At 41.4% G+C, this 19,955-nt stretch overlaps 1 protein-coding gene across 8 annotated transcripts in view; it reads left to right on the top strand.

Annotated features, from left to right (window-relative positions):
• The window catches only part of frmd4ba (FERM domain containing 4Ba), a 45,223-nt gene that overhangs the window by 8,009 nt on the left and 17,259 nt on the right, over window positions 1–19,955 (top strand). For 2 of the 8 annotated variants that reach the window (XM_069512559.1, XM_069512556.1), the window contains exons 1-7: window positions 8,144–8,445; window positions 12,336–12,401; window positions 12,516–12,610; window positions 13,207–13,299; window positions 13,616–13,700; window positions 14,998–15,054; window positions 15,383–15,405. In XM_069512559.1, the coding sequence (XP_069368660.1) occupies window positions 8,284–8,445; window positions 12,336–12,401; window positions 12,516–12,610; window positions 13,207–13,299; window positions 13,616–13,700; window positions 14,998–15,054; window positions 15,383–15,405 (581 nt within the window). In that variant the 5' untranslated portion in view covers window positions 8,144–8,283. Of the gene's footprint in view, window positions 1–8,143; window positions 8,446–12,335; window positions 12,402–12,515; window positions 12,611–13,206; window positions 13,300–13,615; window positions 13,701–14,601; window positions 14,797–14,997; window positions 15,055–15,382; window positions 15,406–19,955 lie in introns of those variants that run through there. The other 6 variants (XM_069512576.1, XM_069512574.1, XM_069512563.1 and 3 more) reach the window with 5 other exon arrangements.

Raw genomic sequence — 19,955 nt, 5'->3', positions numbered from 1 at the left:
ACTAATATGTCAGTCAGTAATATGACGTTATATGTTATTGCATGTTAGCAAGCATTGTCCCACACATTCAGGAGACATTTGAAGTCATGTTTCCAAATTCACATTTCTTTTACCTCTGCTCTGGTCTCCTCCAACTCGTTGTACGTTACGATCGTTTTGCTTGGAGCTAAAGTGTCCACTTTTTAAATTCCCAACTGTCTCTCTGCCACCTACTGTCCAGGTGGTATACAGTGTGTTTCAGGTATTTTATTTTTTATTTTGGCTGGATTTGCTGGCAAATTGAAATGATCAGATCAAATTCCTAAAGCTGGGGCAGAAAACAAATCAGTAAAGTTGTGTGCCTAAAATAAAAAGCAATTAGCTGAAGAATTAAATGTAGAGTTGAGTGGAACTGTAACGTCAGATGAAAATTATCTTATGGTCATCGTTGCACTCCATGCATTTCATTCTTCATATATTAATTTGGCCTATTCATAATATATACGTTATAATATAACATTTACTGTGCATTTTCAAGTTTTTATATATTTGTATATATATGTATTTTTTACATGGTGCCTCTTTTGCTCTTCAAATATTTGGCTTCAGCCACTGGGATTTAACTCTGAGAATATTTGCTCGGTTAAAACGTGTATTTGTCCATGTGATGGATGCAATAATGAGACATGTTTTCATTCTGCAGTGTAGCAGCTGCTTCAGAATATCCGATGAGTTCAAATTATTGAATAAGACATAGCAGCAGCAGCAAACCTGGAACAGATGCCCAGCTCTGAGGCTCTTTGTTCCACAGGCTCTACTGTACCTTCTTACAAGTCCTCATTTGACTCTGAGTGAAGGTCCCCTCTCTTCAAATCACAGCACCTCTTCAAATCGCTCTGACAGAGCTGGAACCTTTAAGAGCTTTTAGCCCATGGAGAGCTTTTGTATTTATACAGCAGGATGAAAAAGAAAGAAAGGCGTTAGTATTCTTCTAAGACCACTGGCTTTGTGACGCCTGTTTGAGCCACACAGGTTCTGCTTTCTGTCTGCATGCTGCATGTTAGCATGCAGAGAGCAGTTTTCTGCATTCAGTACGTCTGGATCAGTTGTGCTCTACCAGGCACGTGTGGTCTGGCCAGATAAAGCTATGTAACTGATCTGATTATCTAGTTAGTTAAGTGGATCAAGAGTGATAAACCAAACTGTACATCATCTTAATGCAGATATCAGCCGCCAGAAATCAGCTTTTTCCAGAGTGTTGCCACAAAATGGATTGAGACTCTTGTCCTGTGTGTCGAGAGTAAAGAACTGTTCATAAGAGTTCATGACCCCACACGTGTGAGGTGCACAATTTCTGGTATCAGATTAAACTCGGAGCTCGGAGTAGAACCGCTGCTCTTTTATGTTGAAAGTGGTTCCGGCATCTAGTCAGGATGCCTCCTGGGCGCCATCCTTTGTAGGTTTACCGGGCATGCCAAACCCAGAGGAGACCCTGAGGTGGAAACCCAACTTCAGTGGCATGAGATCGCCCTGGGATCCCCCAGGAAGAGCTGGAAAGCGTGGCTAGGGAGAGGGACATCTGGGATTCCCTACTTGGCAAGCAACCTCTGCAACCTAAGCCCTTAGTGGAAGTGGATGGATGGATGGATGGATGGATGGATGGATGGAAGGATGAATGGATGGAGATTAAACTAGATTATTATACTGTACATTATACGGGTCAGATTTCTCCAGGTCTAAAAACAGATAACAATCACCACTGGGCAACATGTCAGGAACGAAGTGGAGATCCACTAATAGAATGTTACAAAATTCTGGTGAAGCAACCAGACAGTATTGTGTAATTATCCATGGTAACAGTTTAACGAGAATTAGTCTTTTTTTAGCGAAAGGTTGAGGTTTCGGATTCACAGCTCTTTATCTATCATATTAAAAAGCTTATTATGAACTGTGACCTTTTCCTCCTTCACCACATGCTTCCCCTTGAGCATTTTTCACAATTATAGATGGAAACTGAACACGTAATTGTCTTAACTCATTTATATTTTTCCTACATGGCCATTAATTCTTGAAAGCTCACAGAGCAAGGCCTGGTGTGATTCCCAGCATAGCTCTAAACTGATGAAGACAGCTTTGTGTACATCCACAGTGTGAGCTATACGTGAACTGATTGTTTGTTGCCTGACAGATAATTTATAAAAGTCTTTATATTTATTTGATCTTCTACAAAATATGCAAATTGCATTTTTATATCATGTAGAAGTTAATTATATATTTTTTTACATATCTCAAAAGCCAAACCATGATAAATTACTCTGTATTTTTTCTTCCATGCAATAATTGAATCCCATCCGTCGCCTTGAGGCTCATAACAGCCCCTCACTTGTGGTGCCCCCCCCCCCCCCCCCCCCCCATCTTTGTTGCTCTCTCTTTGTTTCATTTGGGCGCCTGTGGAGATGTCCATAGTGGCCATTCATGTTTTCCATAGCTTGACTATGATATTGAAAACTAATAACACAGGCGCTTTATGCTTCTTCTAAGAAACGTCGGGGCAAATCTAGAGACCCACAATCCCTCAGGGCAAAGTTTTATAGCAGCAGACAGTGCAGGGCTGTTGACTGACACCACGGCCTCTGCCTCCCACAAGCTTACCCCGGTCTGACCTCCTCCTCTTCGTAGCATCTGGGTTATACACACACGTGGTTTGTCATGGCCTGTGGCCTCCAGGGTGGCCCTGAGCACCGTCCCATGCAGCAAGAGGAGTTGGCCCCAAATCCCCAGACACAGCCTGACAAGCCGATAGGTGGATGGTGGCAGCATGAAGCCCTGAGCCCTCTCTCCCCTGCCTTCTTTTTCTTTCAGTTTTTTTCCATACCCCCTGCCTGGCCACACAAAGCTGGGCTGACTGCACCGCCTAAACACACACAAAAAGCTTTTCTGTCTCTCCATTCACTTGCCAAATGGAGCTTTATCACATGGTGTTAATTGGCTGTAATTAAAATGTCTTGTGGTTTCTTAAACAGACGCAGTGACAATTTCAGTCATGAAGGATAATGGCAGCCTCTCACTTACTGGGATGGTTGTGAAATCTGAGCGCCTGAGGGGCAGACGTACAGTTTAATTTATTTCAGTTCTTTTTGTTGTAATTTACGGATTGAACATAAAGAAAAAAACAGCTGTATGTTAAGGGGAGAAGAAACAACTGAACGATAAAGAGAGAACAAGTGATTTGATTATTTGATTTTCATTTCACTCACATTGTGTGTGAGACATGAAGAAGCCATTAAAAAGTGGGGCATATTCTATGCATGACCAGAGATGTCCCTCTTTCATGTTTTATGAACGTAATCTCTTCATGTATGATGCATGATGACAAATTGCACTCATATCAAGTGTCATGATTTCTGACAGCTGTGTCCATCTGCTCCGTTTCTAACTGAGACTGACAGTCATGAAGCAACATGAGCGTGCGGGCAGGGTCCTGTGAGGCAAGGACATTATAAGTTAACCATCCAGCATGTGTGAGTGTGTCTGGCAAACTGCATATGCATGTGTCAGCTGCAGTCTCAGTATGTGGCATAGCTCATCATCTGCAGGCCCATGTGGAGGATAGCTGTTTGCCTGCTCTGCTCCGGCTCTGTCACATCCACTAGGAGGCCTTCCCCTTTTAGACAATTAATCTACCACTTACTGTACACGGTAATTGCCATCCCGTGTTGAAATGAGCCGGGGGACAGGGATCTTTGACGATCTTGGCAGCGCGGCTGCCCCCACTATGCCCTGCCGTGTATTCTCAACAGATTCAGGCCTATTAATACTGAACTTCTGGGACTGAGCCGAGCAGGGGGCTAAATTGTAACAGCCTGTCTGTCTGGATTCTTATTAAACTTTTGATCCAGACATCACCAATGAAATGAGGCCCTTATATTAGGAGAAAGGGCATGACATTGGTATAAAGGTAATAGGAAAGCCCTCCAGACAGCATAATTTACCACACAATTTCCAAGCTAAATGTATTTCCTCTCTTTATTCCTCAGGGCTGTGGTGCCATGCAATTTCCCCATCTGCTGGTCTCAAAGGGGCATTGCAGCGTGAAGAGTAAATATGTCAGCCTCCTCTATCGATTGTTCTCGGCTTGAGGGACAAAGTGTAACAACAGCTTGAAAAGAATGAGCCTTGAAGTCTTGTGTGCAGCACATGACATGTGTTGAGAAATGGACACTAGAGTGACATCAGAGTGGGTGACGGTGTGAGGTCATGATGCGTGTGGCCGTGGTGCCAGGCTGGAGACAGGGAGAGGCGGAGACTGTTAGACAACAGTTATGTTGACGTTGTAAGGTTAACCAGACAAGAGGAGGCTGCTGGTGAATAGATGTTATCTCTGATGAAAAAATAGAATTTTACTCTCTGAAATGGAAAAACCAGCTTGTTTGGCTCAGGAGTTGACAGCATGTGATCCTGACCCTGTCATATTGACCTCAATGTTATTGAGTTGATTATTTAATACACAGAGTTTGTAGCCGCTATAATCACTATTTTTATTATTACAATAGATCACATAAATGGTCTTCAGTCTGCAGTTCCTTGTAGCTATATAGAGCATTTTAGCACCTTTCAGCTTAATGTTTTGGTTTTACGGCCCACAACCATGTGTTTTGTTTCACTCTCATTATCTCAGCAACATTTCCAGTTACACCAGCTAGGGGCTTTCTAAGAAGAAGCACTCATAAACCCTCTGTCGTATATTCCCAACACCACAGCCAAAGTTAGAGACTAGCTAGTGAACACGATGGAGCATTTAGCTGCTAAAGAGCCAGATGTTTCCAATGAAAGCTGGTAGAAACCATATGAAGACTAAAATAAATTTGAATTTGGGAAATGAATGGAAACCCTCCAAATCAATGCTGCTGTTGCTGCCATGCATAAAGATGGAGGACATGACTGCTCCTCAAAAGTGAAGCCAAAGTGTCTCCGTCGCTACCTGGTGGCTGGCTGCAGAATAGATCACAAACCCTGCCTACACACATTTTCTGACATTTTTATCACACTGATTTATGTTCAAGTGAGAATATCTCCCCTGAGTTTTTATTAATCAGTTATTTGTGACTCAGACTGGCTCATGATTGGTCAAGTTTCGCTACTGCGCACACTCTGGCTCAAAGTGTGCCCGATGGCAGTGTTCATATCTGGGATTTTTTAACTTCCTTTCTGGATAGAGGCAGGAAGTGGAGACAAATCATCCATCTTTCTATACAGTCTATGGTTGCTTACATTCAGTGTATAAACATCCTAAAGTGATAATATGTCAGATGTTGTGTTTACAGCTTGTTCCACTGCCTCCAAGTGACCAAATCTGTGTATGTATGCATGTTAATGCTATACATATATTATCCATATTATTAGTGAAAGCTGCCACTGAGCTAAATGTTTGGATCAGACTTAAGGATCAGATCAGGCTGCTTATTGTATATCGCTGAGATTGTACATCTCGCAGACAGTTAATTCCCACTTTCCCCTGGGACGCCGTCTCTGAGCGTAGACTCCCACAGATTGATTCTCACTGAGGTCGTTGCCTCTTCCTACATCTTCACCTCACCAAACCCCCAGCGTAGAGCGTGGAAATCAACTGGGATTATTAGTTGCCTGCAGGCATTCCACATATGTGTGTGTGTGTGTGTGTGTGTGTGTGTGTGTGTGTGTGTGTGTGTGTGTGTGTGTGTGTGTGTGTGTGTGTGTGTGTGTGTGTCTGTGCAGCACGGTATGTGTGCAGCTCCCAGTAGACACAATGCCTGCATGCTCTTACATTGAAAAATAACCACTGCTGACTGGTTCTCAGTAGTAAATAGTGGTTATACGCTGGTAGGCTTCTGAATAGAAATGTATTGTTAATTTATGTTTTGTTGTACAATATTTTAAGAAAAGTGGCAACTTGTTTTCTGAAGTAAGTGGAAAGTTAACGTGTTTGTACATCTGAAATATGTGCCACGCATGCCTCAGTAATCCTGTACCCTGTGTACTATAACAATACGTGGACCAGAACACACTGCTCTCCTTCATACACGTGGCGATCATGTGTGTGATCACCAGCGGCTTGTGTCCACCATATGCTTGGCTGTCCTGACCGCTGTCATTCCAGACAGCCGTGCATGGCCTCACACGCCTGTCCATATTTATCATGGTAAGCTGGTCACGGTGCATCTATAAACCTCCAAATGGGTCTCAGATGATGAATCCTGCCCTCCAGAAATAGACCCTTCTGGTTCATGCATTGCTGGATTACAACATCCGTAGTATGTAATCCTGTTAGGACGCATGGAAACAACAGGAGAGCAATTGAATTTTCTCCCTCGAATAGTACTCATTACAGTAATATTTACTGTGTCATTATTTTTTATTACATTTATGTTTATCTAAATTTTATCCCAACTACCTCCACTATGTGTCAAGAAGCTGTGATTGTCTAAAGAGCATATTAAGAAATTGACTGCTGACCACAGAGAGCCTGCTATTTATTTTCCCATGTCGTGAAAAAATATTTTTTATCATTTTTCCACTGTTCAAAACATAGCATCTTGAAATAAAGATACATGTATTCTGTTAACAACACTAATCCATTCTAACCTTCAACATATCTAATAAACTGCGACCATGTTTCAATGGATATCTGATACTATCCACTTACAGCAATTCCTGCACAGCACCTCCTGGAGGAAGTCTTTTGTTTGTATGTGATAAATATGAATTTTAATTCAGCTGTCGGTTAGTAATGTAAACTGGAAACACAGGGAAACACTAGAACCTGGCTTCGGCCAATCAATATCCCTGGATGCTCATGTGCTACAAACAGTGTGGATATTTTTGTGCCAGAATGAAGATGCACATTAACACACGCCTCATCCTCATAATCCCATTTTCTATGAAAGCCCATTTTCACAGCTGCCTGCCGCTGCTCATGCTTAGTAAAGCCAGTTCACTGCCTGTATACATGCAGTAAATGACATGATTATTGCCAACATGTGTGCTTCAGACACATTCATGCAACTGCACACGTTGACTGACGCAGGCCTGACTGATAATAAGGCAGATCTTTGTAACTCAGGTGGACTGGATGGATGGATGGATGGACGGATAGATAAAAACATAGAGGTGCAAAATCCTCTATACTTAAACTAGAGTGACTGGCCTCATCAGTCACAGTAGATGAGGCAGAAAACAGCATTGCTCATTTACTCTGCTTTGTTTTTTATTTTGATCATTAGTATAACTGTAGATGTGGAGGTCACAGTGTTCCTGCTCTGCTCTGAGACAGTTATGTTGATCATGTTCAATGAACCTGCGCCTTGTTGACTGAGGACACTTAAGCATTCTGGGAAACCAGGGTCACATAAACAAGCAGTGTGATATTGTTTCCAGCTGAACTGCAACACGTAGCTGCTGAGAGCTGCTCCACTCATCTGTTCTTCTGCTTTCCTTTTTTCCTCCTTTGTTTATCTGAGTCAGGTGTACAGCCTGTGTGTGCAGCTGTACAAAGGAAGACGTCTGGTTGTGAGGCACAGGCACACTTAAGTTTTTTTTTTCACATCAAAAACTTTCTTAAAAGGTTTTCCCACGCAGTTTCGCTTTTAGTTTTGCCCCGTCAGACAAACACAACCAATTATCTTTAGTGTTCCTGCATAATATAGAGGGAGGAGATGTCTGGTCTCCTCAGGAAATTGCTCTCACATCCCAGACAAAGTGTCACACCATTCCCACACCCCATTTTTCAGACAGTGGAATTACAATACTTGCTAAAATAATAATAAAAATGATAAAAGATTAACTTATCTGCCTTAGCGGAGCAAAATTATATTACAATGGAGGAAAAAATATCTGCCAAACAAAACATTTTCACCACTGTGAGTCATAGAGCTGTGTATTTCTGACTTTAGAGGTTGAGTGGCCAGCCGCAGCTTGTTTCGGTGTTTGTATACAAGAGTGTTTGTGTGGAGGGGAGTTGGAGCCTCTGCAGCAGGGGCCTCGTGGTTCTGTCCTGCCCTCCCCTTGTGCACACTATGAGGCAGTGTTTTGGACCCAGGCCCAGGACCGAGCCTGAGGCACGCCGCTCTGCTCCAGCCTCTCCAGAGCGCCGACTCTCACTGACATTACATCAGCTGGGTAGACATAGTAGACGTTTGTGTGTGTGTGTGTAGATGCTGCTTTCAGCTTGTTGCTCTGAAGCAAAACAAAGTGGTCTGCAGATCATCTCGTCTCCTGGCTCTGAGTCTGTGAGGTGTCATCAGTAGCAGTAGAAAAGAGCACTCAGCCATGGCTGTGCGCATCATACGTGGAATGGAGGACCTGGTGGCATCGAGCAGCCAGCTTGTCTGGGGCCTGGCGCATCAGACCTTGAGGAGGTGGTACAACCGCGGGCTGATGCCATGCAGACGCTTCCTAGAAACCTGGTTCAGGATTGGGAAATGCTACCAGGTATGGCAGCTCTTTTAGCAGCAGGAGCATAAATGCTTTAATTAACTAGGATTTTTATTGATCGCTTTCTCGACTAATTACTGGATGGCAGATGGATTTCTTTGGTTGAATTTGTGTGTGTGTGGTTTATATTACCTATAATTTTGCAGTAACTTTGCTCCGTGTGAGGCAAGTGGGTAATTTCTCTCACTTGGCTCATTTCCGTATGCTCATGTTTATTTGTGCGACTGTGAAGAGGCTCAGGCTGCCTCTTAGTGAGTCACAAAGCCTGAGTTTTTTAACAAGGGTCTCTCTCCCTGCACATGTGGCAACCATTAGAAAGCAGCATGACCGGCTGTTTGATCTCACTGTCTGGTCCGAAGAGGAGAATTTTCAAAGTTGGTCTTTGAAATGAATTGTTGCTGGAACACCTGCGTGCTGTCTGTAGGGTGAACCTTATCCTCCAGATGAGATATATGAGTCAGTCAGCATTTATTACTTCAAGGTTCAGGATGTTTTACAAAACAGTTATTTGTAAAGATTCATTCAGATCACAGTCTTCTGAGTCACATCAGCTGACACAGCGTTCCCTCTGTGACACCTTTTTAGTGCATAAAACACCTGGCGCTCACGTGTTCACTATCAGAGTCTTTTCATTTATAAGCTGCTGTTTTTTCCCTTCAGAGTCACATATCAAATATGCATTAAGTATCCAAGCCTATTTATAAGAAGTCAAGTGAAAACACTGCTTTACAAAGTACAAAGTATGTATTAGCAACAAAATAAAGTCTAATTCCCACGTTAAGTACATATTACACTGAAAATAAAATAAATGGTGAATCACTTCAATTGGTAAAACACAAATGCATTTTTATTTTTATTTTGTAATTATCCCACATCAATTTGTGTGAATATTACCTGTTACATTCAGTTGAACAAACTTTATTGATTTGTGTGCTTCCAATTGATGCAATTTTGGAAATCGGTCCAACAACTTATTTCAGTGTATGGTAAATTGTCCCACTATGTGTTGTATTGTTATTATGTAATTGTATCTGATACAATAGGAATATCAGGAAAAAGGAATGTTGTTGGTTGGTGTGGAAGCTAATTGTAACTCTTCAGTAAATTTTTTTCTACATAAACTGATCATATTTTTTTGATAAAAGTCTTGATTTGAAAAGTAATGAGTAATAAAACATTTACTTAAGAAGTATGAGGAATTATGAATGAAATATGTCAAGTATTAAAGTCTGAGTAATTTGCTAGTTTCCAGCACTGTGTGTTTTATTGCTGTTCAGCCTATAGCTTGTGGTTTACCTCGGGTTGACGGGGGAAGTGGTTGTCGACCTGATCAAAGCGGCAGGGTGGGCCCGGCTCAGCCTGAGCAGGTCAGTGGCTGAAGGTCATGTGAAGAGTGCGCCATTATGAGCTCCGTACCCATAATGACAGGGCTGCAGGGGGGTGACGACCTCCCTGACACAGATGTGACCTCTCAGCGACATCACTCACGTCCTGGCTGTGGACAGAGAGCAGTTTCTGTCAGGATTATTAAATCTTCAGAATACTTTGTCACTTTTATCTGCTCATAACGGGATGCTGTTTAGATGTTTGTGAATGTAGTTGAAACTGGTAGTGTACTGACATGAGGAGAAAAGATGGAAAGATTTTAAAGGTGAATATAAAAGTCATCGTTGAAATCAGACTGTAAACTAAAGGCCTTTGTTCATTTCTCCATGTTTTGACGTCAGTGGTTAACAACAATGCCGCATTGATTGATTTGCAGTGGGAAGGATTGTTCCCTGGACAAGCCACAACAATTCATACAAGGGTTACTATAGTTATTAATCCCTGATTAAACTCTGGGACATACTGAATGTAATTAATAGCCAAAATCATATTTCCTACAGAAGCACTTCACTTACAGGTGTGGTTTTCAATCTCTAGTTATCTTCTTCTTGCCTCTTCTGGACCTCTGAGATATGGAGCTATAAAAGGTTCCTGCTGTGCCACTCACATCATACTTGGATGTACAGTAGGAGTGGGTATAGCGTTAATATCCATGGTTTCAGAGCAAAAGTTAGCACATTACCAAACTAGCGTGACTGCAAATAAAACCATTTGTTGAGGAGTGAGCTCACAGCCCACAGAGCAGTTAATCTCCCTGAGGTTCAGGGAGTTGGAAAAACAACACAGTGTAAAAGCAGCTTGTACAATATAAAAGTGAAATGAAGGCTCTGTTGTGGCGCAAAGGACAATGTGTCCTGAAGTTAAATGCCGTGCCGGAGAGAGTCTTCTCGCCCTGCGGTCACGCTGGACGTCAACATGACCCTCACTTTTCCAGCACAGAGGCCAAACAGTTGGATACCACATGTTTTTCATTGAAGTCGCAGAGAATGAAAGGCGCCCATGCAGGGACACATTCCTGAGCAGCAAAAAGCATCAAGTAAACACTAACACACACTCCTGCCAATGAGGATCTGCCTCGTGTTTCTGCAATTTAACAGTAGTCAGATAATGTCGTTACTTCAGTCATATGAACAACACAGTAATAGAATAAAGAAGAAGCTTTCTAATGGAGTGACAGCTACCCCATTTTCTGACTTTGTGCTCAAAACCAAAGCACCAAAAGTCATATTTTAACACATTAAAGACACTTTTTATGAGATTGTAATGTGATTGTCTAGTTATTCTGACAAACATGATGGACATTTTTGTTTTTAGGAAACTAAAACAACAATCTGACAATCTGTAATTAGTTTTATTTGGGGTTTCAACCCACTCTGGGCTGTTCAGCTGCATTGTTTATTGTCTGTTATTTTACAGTTCAACCATAAGCTTTATATAAATAACCACACATAAAAAGAAAACTAAAATAAAACCATATTTTTTCAGAACTTGAAAATAATACAGAAAAAAAATTAAAAATAAAGTGAAATGTAAACATTGATGCACATCTTTTCTGCATCATTTATTCTGTTGAGTAAAAGTTTGCATATCGACATATTTAAGTAAACATCAATTCCAATGTTTGTGACGGCTTCGTATCGACCGATATTTGTTTGTCTGCATTGTGTCTTCCACTGAGTCTTCTAGTGGGCAGAATTTATAACCATTTAATTGATAATTAATGATTGATTCTTTATTTAACAGAGTATTTAACTGTCATCAGAATCTGTACAAGGAATCAAATGTGTTTTATAGTAACTGAATGTTGGCCTGAATGTTGGTATACAGCTTAACACACTGAAATATGGTTTGAGTATTGTTCATCACCACACAATAATATTCCTACCTTGTCCTGTGTGAAAGGCAGTTCTGCTGACTGCAACAGATTGACTCTTAAAACTATTCATCTTAAACAATGGAATGGAAATTCAATTCAATTATGCAGCAGCACTTCATTGTCCTTCAGTTTGATTACTGTGCTGGAGAGGAAGACGAAGGGTGATGATGACATCTCAGGGATTTTCAACAGACCAGTGTTGATGCAGAGGAAGGATATGGAAGAGTGAAAAAGACAACGTGTGTGAATGGGACAAAAGAACCCGAGACTCTTGGTTTATGATTCATGCAGCACATGGTGTAAATCACAGCTGATTTATGACTCTGCTCCACTTTTTCTAATATGCACTAAATAAGGAATAAGCAAATCATCTTTCAATTGCTTTGATGTTTTGGGACATGGCTCCCACATGGACATCTGCCTGGTGGGCTCTCTTTACCTATTCATTCAGTACAAAGTCAAACATGACACTGAGGTGAGTCATTCCAAAGATGCAGCCATTTTATCCCGGGGGCTAAAACAGTGGAAGGAAGGCTGTGCGTGTGGGGAGGCACAGGTAGAGGTGGAGACTGTGTACTCTTACTTTGTCAGCAGCTGACGTCTCGTGTGGTGTTTTTTTCTCTAGATGACCGAAGGACGTCTTTGCCAGGTTCAACTCCTTGACGACAGGAATCTGGAGCTGCTGGTGCAGGTAGTTTGTCTGTTTCTGTTCCTCCTTCTTTATCTGTGTTTCGAGCACAGTACGTTTCATTTTCTACACAAGTGATCTCAACTCCAATCTCCTGTGTCTCGCTAAACTCTACAGCCCAAGCTGTTGTCCCGAGAGCTGTTAGATCTGGTGTCGTCGCACTTTAACCTGAAGGAGAAAGAATATTTTGGATTGTGCTTCATAGATGATACGTAAGTGCATTTCCTAATATAGAACACATATTGAAGACCAAAACATGTCTTGGTAGCATGGGTGTGAGTGTTACTGTATCACATTTTATCTTAAAGGTTCAGTGTGTAAGATTTAGGTGAGAGGGATTTTTGGAATATATATAACTGATTATAAAATAATCCTAGTGATGTTTTCACTGGTGTGTTTCATCTAAATTGTATGAATTGTTGTTTTCTTTACCATAGAATGGGCCCTTTGTATCCTGGGTCCTCTCTGTGGAGGCTGCCATGTTTTTTACTGTCGTCCAAACTGGACAAACTGAAACCTTTTGAGTTTTTATGACAACTGAAGTAACCACAGGTTCTCCTTCATGTTTGGAAGGAGAGGGTGAGGTGAGGAGTATTCAGCTGCAACATGCAACTTTACCTCTAGATGTCACTCAATGCTACACACTGAACCTTTAAGTAAGATGATTTGTTGATTTAGAACCAATCATCCAAACAGAAGGAGAGAAAAGCCTTTTGAGAGGAGAGAAAAGAAGAGAAAGAAATTGAGACAGCAGTATAATATCAAAATTACATTTCAACTTGTGATTTATTTGTTTATTCCTGCACAGTGGCCAGAATAACTGGCTCCAGCTGGATCGTAAAGTCCTTGATCATGACTTCTCCAAGACTTCAGGGCCTTTGGAGCTCAGGTTTCTCGTGAGGTAAGTGCTCTTGCTGTTAAAGCTTTCCAGATCTTGAACACTGGTGTGCTTCCTTCATGCACATCAGTCTATAATATCGAAACTCTTGTTTTACATGTAAAACTGTGGTCTGAATGATTAAATGATAGAAGCTATCTTGTTGTGTCAAGAGTTTCATGGCTTGTCCTGGCCAGCAGGTGGCACTGATGGTTTAAAGTCCTGCTGTGTGACTGCCATGCTTCACATGATGAAGTCTGCTGATACTGCTGCTGAAATAAAAATACAAAATGCATTGACATCACATTCCAAGTGAACCGTTCTGTTAAACTCTCCACAGGTTTTACATCGAGAAGATCACCTTCTTGAAAGAGAACACCACAGTGGAGCTCTTCTTCCTGAACGCAAAATCTTTAGTGTTTAACGTAAGTGTGTTTTTAGCATTTATTTTCTAAAAGCATGTCTCATATTTTTCTTTTGGAATCTCATAAAGCAAATGTGGCTTTTCCTCTAGCTCCAGATCATTGCACACATTCATTGATTTCCTTATGAGCAGACGCACAGTCCAACTATTGATCAGCTTCAGATGGTCACATGATGATCAATATGTTGCATGCATGTTGTTGACCATATAAGATTCACACGGTCTGTAACTTTGTAGTTGATGTTATGCAAGACTTTCCAAAACAATCTTTGAATGGGCATTGTTGTAGCACATATCACACAAGTATATTTCCTAAATCTGCAGTTATTTTCATACATCCTCTATTATCTTATTCATTCTACATTCATACATTTATAACATTTTATTCATGATATGCCTTAAATTGTGGTGAAATGCGTTTCTACATTTCTTCAATTCTGAATAATATCTACTACTTACAATATTTACATGTGAAAAACTTTTTTTTATGAGCACACACTTTCAGAATGCTGCTTTCACTGTTGGGAATTCTACAACATAATGCAAACGACTCAGTGTCCTGCAATCACAGTTTGGTAAAATACTATAGACACTGACTTGAAGTTTATGAATGGATTTTGCATAATGTGGTTTGTTGTGTATTTACATCGCGTAAGTAAAGCATCAACTACCCACACGTTGTCAAATAAATATTTGCATGGTATCGATCGTATGTTGACCATTATGAATGTGTGAGTGGTGTTTTTTTACGCTTGGCTGGAAAATGGAAAATACACATAAAAGCATATTACTGCATATTACTGCAGTGGGCAGATAGGTGCTAAATGAGGACAGGGGAATGTACGAGGAGCAGTGAACGCAGCACGTGATCAAACGTTGCGGTGGGGTTTTTTTCGCGCGGGGAGCAGACTGGTCGCCCTGGGAGACGGAGACTGTTGAACCTGCTGTCGGACCGTACCACTTCACCCAGAGAGGGGCTGTCACCTCCCGCGGGACCCCCAGCTCGCCTTCCCACGCACCGCCGTGGATTGCTTTTACCGTTTTTTAACCGTGACGATAACTGCGCGGCTGGAAATCCCCGTCAGAATCACGTCGCGGTGAGTTGGAAACAGTGTGTCGGGTGAGCGACGGTGGTTGAGTCGGTAACGGTGGGGCCGAGGTACGAGGATCTCTGAAGTCAAGTGTTCGGTCTGCGGCTCAGTCAGCCCGGAGACTGAGTGTGTGTGTGAGTGTGTGTGTGTGAGTGTCTGTGGAGTTCCTCTGGAGAAATCACGCTCATTCACCCTTTCCCACCACAGGAGACCATCGAGGTGGAGAGTGGGAATGTTTTCAAGTTAGCCGCATTCGCATTGCAGGTAAGAAAGAGTTTCTGTCGCAGGCTTTCCACTCTGTAATGTCTCCTCTCAGCCCCAACGTGAGTGAAGACGGTCCGGGACACGCAACATTTGAAAACAGGCGTCTCTGGGGGGGGGGGGGGGGTTACTCGCAGCCATTGTATGTATGTGAGCCTTTATTATTCATGTTGTCCTCTAACAGTCAGCTTGTGCTTCAAAGCAGTGCTGCAAATTAACACGGGGTCAAATGAACTGTGTTTAATCCTGTAACTTTGTGCAGATAGCTACATTAGCATGCTTAGTCCATTTGTGTTTGTTTTTACCAACTGCATCATTTTCTCCCTTTCAGGAGGCTAAAGGAGGTTTCACCAGGTAAGAGATGATTTTTATTAAAGCCTTAAAGTCATTGTAATGAATTAAAGAACAACGATTCATCTAAAACACATTTTAACTTATAGGATCGAGTTTAGCTGAGTAAAAGCTTCTTACACACGTTACATATCTTGATGTTTTTGCAGTATTGTTATACAAAACATTTAAATCAACTAGATTCTTGAGTTGAGTGCACACTACACAATCTTTGTCACATCAAGGTGACTTTATTTCCAACACATTTTGAGTTGCAGAATCATTTTTACCTGGTGAGAATCTGTACATACAATGTTTTTGTCTTCTTTAAAGTTACATGGACTAGCTTATTTTTACATGTCTGCTATGATTGTATACAGAAACATGCATAAACAATGTTTATGAACTAGATTCTGCAGTTAAATGCACAATACACCTTCTAAAGGTTCCTTTTCACTTCAGGAAGATTATTTATTTATTTTATTAAGTCACAGGTTAATTTTGAGCTGGGGGGGGTGTCAATGTTTTGTCCTTTCAAAGTAAAATGCACTTTCATATTTTTATATTTCACTAAGGTTCTACAGTAACATGCATAATGATCTACATTCTACAGTGGAATGCACACTACAGCATCAACACATAATTTAAAACAGCTTGAATTTGCAGATGATTTTTTGATGGGGAGAGTATACACACACATTTTTTGTTCTTTAAAGTGACATGCACCAGCATATCTTAATATTTTTGCTATTAAGAATGACGTTTTAGTGAGTTGCATGTTCAGTACCCAATCTACAAATTGTCGGTCGCTTTACTCCAACAAGAAAGCAGAGTTAGACTTGTCTTGCTGTTTGGTCAGTGCGCACTGAGTAAATATTCACTGTGTACAGCCAGTTAATGCTCAACTTATCAGGCTCAGAATTTATTTTACACTGGACTTCTCTCAGTTAATAATTTCCTTTTTTATTTTGCTCTTGTGACATTGAACTGAACCCCTGCTGGCTTGGTGCCATCCACTAGGTTTAAAGGTTGTGTTTAAAATCAGAACACTTGTTCTTTTGTCACATACTTGCTAGGGAAGGCAGACAGCGTATTCACAGTTTAAAACTCAAAACTTTACCGAGGCCGTCCTTTCACTAATGTAGTGATTGTGTTATCTCTAAATAAATGTCACACCACTTCACACAAACAGCCCATGTAACACGAAATACTACACAATCTGGTCACTGACGCTGATGGGAGATTCTGCACTAAAGCTCCATAATCTTTTCAATAGAGAAGATAATGTTTTTGTAGTGGACCTTGCTCTCAGAGGCTTGACCTGCTGGTAAGGTATGTTGTTTTTTATAATAGCCATAGGAGTGAAGGGCTGCCATTGGTTAGCACTACTTGTTGGAGTGAGTGGGTGAGCAGGTTGAAGCAGAACAACCTGTGTGTTATCCCTGTGCTTTGCCTCTAAAGGCCCCTCTCTCTAGCCATTATGTGAATACAAAGATATGTGCTCTGTAAGGAATTGTGTGTGTATAGTTTGAATTGTGAAATATGCAATACCTCTTGTCATCTGACGCTTTTGTTCTCTTGCAAAAAAAGTGAAAGCAAAACTTGGCTGTGTCTGCGTGTACTCATTAACTGCCCTGCACCATTGACCTGATACATGTTAATTATCATCTATTACAGCTTTAGTACAGATATATACCTCAAGTGTTCAAATTACTTCACCATGAAGTGTAGTGCAATTCATGTGGGTGTGGGGATGGGCCGTACTTTGTCTTGACTCTGAAAGCACAATAAGAGTCAACCTGCCAACAAATCTGGTCAAATCAGGATGAATGGGTGTGTGTCCAAATCTTTTTTCTTAGTTGCACAGATACTATTTTCCCCCTTTTGTCTCTAATAATGGTTTCTAATATGTTGCAGGACACTTGTAGCATTTGTATAGTGTCAGTTGACTACAACTATTGAGAAATGTGTTTTCTCTACTTTTGAGGAATGTGTAGAAAATGGCATTATCCTCAAATGTCTGGCTCCAGGATTTTGTACTGGTGCATCCCCTGCTGTCCTGTGGCAGCATTTCATCATTCCTTTGAATGATGTCCTTTATTTCTTCTTCTTTTAGAGAGTCCCCTCCTACACCCATCCAATATAAATGTGTCTCCTCTATACTGTATCGCCAAAGGGCTGTGGAGTAGTGAGATTAGCTGTTGAGGAGTTAGGAGAGACCTCCTCCTCCTTAAGAAGGATGAGCCAGACACACTGTCCAATGGTAGACAACTTGGCGTCGGGAGGACTCGCTGCAGTCGTGTTATTGTGGTAGTGCGGGCCAACCCCCTGCTGTGCATTGAATTAATGCACCATCAGGTTTCACATTGTACTTGGAGTGAATTCCCTTTGCTTTGTTCACATTGCATCTTGCTCTTACTGTACTGATTCACACACTATTGCTGTTGTTCTCGTCACCTGCAGGTATAACTAACAGCCAAGTTCTCTTAAGTTGTTGATAAAAGGGAAATCACCTAAATTATGTCTTTAAAGATCTGTTTTAAGAGTAACTGAGTGGGGATTTTTTTTCCTTCTTCTTCAGTTGTCAACAGCTTCAGCGATAAGCTTCAAATGTTTTGGCTGTTACAGGTTGTAATTTTAAATTAATTTTGATTTACACATATGCGTTCTAATCGTGTCCACAAGAATCCAATATTACACCCAGACAGTTTTAGACTTCAGTTCTATTTGCAGGTGTAGCCTCTAGTTAGTGGTTCATTCACAGCAACAGGCTCTCTCATTTTGCTCCCCCCATAGTCACCACGTCTCGGCCCTGTGGAATAGCTGACACATGAGTATTATCTCTCCCACACTGAGTAGGCCGTGTTGGGCTGGGCTGTACTGGGTGTTGGATTTGCCCCACGCTGCAGGCTGCTGGGAGATAACAGACGTTATAATGAATTCCAGATTGCTGACGGGGCAGTACGGCTGCAAAGTAGATCACCCCGACAGCACCAGGCCCTGGCTCCCTATAAAATGTATGCCATCAAACACACAGCGAGGTGCCATGGCAGCAAAACCCAGTCAAGCTCGGAGAGGTAGCTACAGGGGAGAGTGATTCAAGTGCCTCTGCCCTTGTGGTGGCGGTGGCTCACCTTTGTTTTTTGTTTAGTAAGCTGTTTCACGTAACTGGATCATTATGCTTTTGTACTACGATGTAGCAGCATTGAAATTCCATTAGAGTTAAATTGAGGTTCATAAAAGGCAACATAAGGTCAAATGGCTTTTGACCTAAAATTGGATTATAATTTATTTTCTTATGTTGAGGATACTGTCAATGACTTAGCTGGTACACTAATTGCAGATGTTCTAATTGCTTTAATACTACATTGGGTCTGACCTGCACATCTGAGTTGTGTCTGAGTAATTTCTAACAGCCGTGGGTTTTGTACAGTACTTTTCAACACGGGCAGAGGCTGCCAAGTGCTTGTGAATGGCTTTTGTTCAGGTCTCTAGTGAACTGGCCCAGCAAGCCAGAGCTCTTTTTGTCCAGTAGAAACTGAAAACTCTGTTCTCCCTCCTACATGATGCTGGAATGATTCATAGGTCACTGTCATAGACCTTGACAGTGACAAACACCACAGTTTTTCTGTACAGATAGCATGGTCAGTTGCTGTGTTTATTGTGACACTTGAAGTCTGTGTGTAATAGAACGGTACCTGCTGCATCTGTCATGGTTTGATCACTGGCTGTGCTGTGGAGATGAATCAGTATACTGCATTTTATCTACAGTACAAAAGATAACTGATATGTGCTGTTGAGCAGCTGCATGGAATGGCTTTCATATTATTGAATAGATTTTAAGAAACTTTCTGTAAGTTAAGGGCCTTCCCCTGCTTTTATAAATGAATTCTGGCAAGACATAAGTGAAGCTCGAGTTTAGTCTTGGCAAGCAGCATTACTCTTTATAGATAAGAGAGACGAAAACAATATCCTGACACTGCGCCTTCTCTAAAGGTTTGCAAATATGAGTTATTGCTGCCATGACTGAATTCAAACCACACTGTGAAGGTACTAAAAACATGGAGAACTGTTCTCTACATATTTTTCAACCTTGGGTTGAGCTTTTGTGTAAACATTTACCTTTACTTTCCTTATGGTCCACATGCTGGTATGGAACATTCATTTTAGACACACACTAGTATGTCATTTTCTATCGCTATATAAGGTCTCTTAATCCAAACAACAGAAAACTGTGAAGTGAGTTCAGTGGCACTAAGCAAATCTAAGCATTAGCGGGGGCTCTTTGAGTGTGAGCGCAGGGCTTCAAGTGAAATCTAATAGTAAAATAAACAGTCCTAGTCATACTCTGAAAGACCACGCTCATACAGTTCGGAAGTTAAATTATAGAAAAGTTATGTTACACTGACTTTTGCTGGTGAGCTTGTAGGGTGAATATCTGTTTCATTACCTGTTCAACTTCTTTGGACATAAAGTCAACCACATAATGAGATTCAATTTGTGGAGGTAGCTGGGGAAGGTTCAGGTTTATGAGGATTGATTGCTGTGAACATGCACACAGTACGCTCTCATGC

Source organism: Paralichthys olivaceus, chromosome 2 (genome assembly GCF_024713975.1).
Source record: "Paralichthys olivaceus isolate ysfri-2021 chromosome 2, ASM2471397v2, whole genome shotgun sequence".
In the NCBI taxonomy this organism is placed as follows: domain Eukaryota; kingdom Metazoa; phylum Chordata; class Actinopteri; order Pleuronectiformes; family Paralichthyidae; genus Paralichthys; species Paralichthys olivaceus.
Note: the sequence above shows the minus strand (reverse complement) of the source record. Positions and strands in the feature narration are given on the sequence as shown.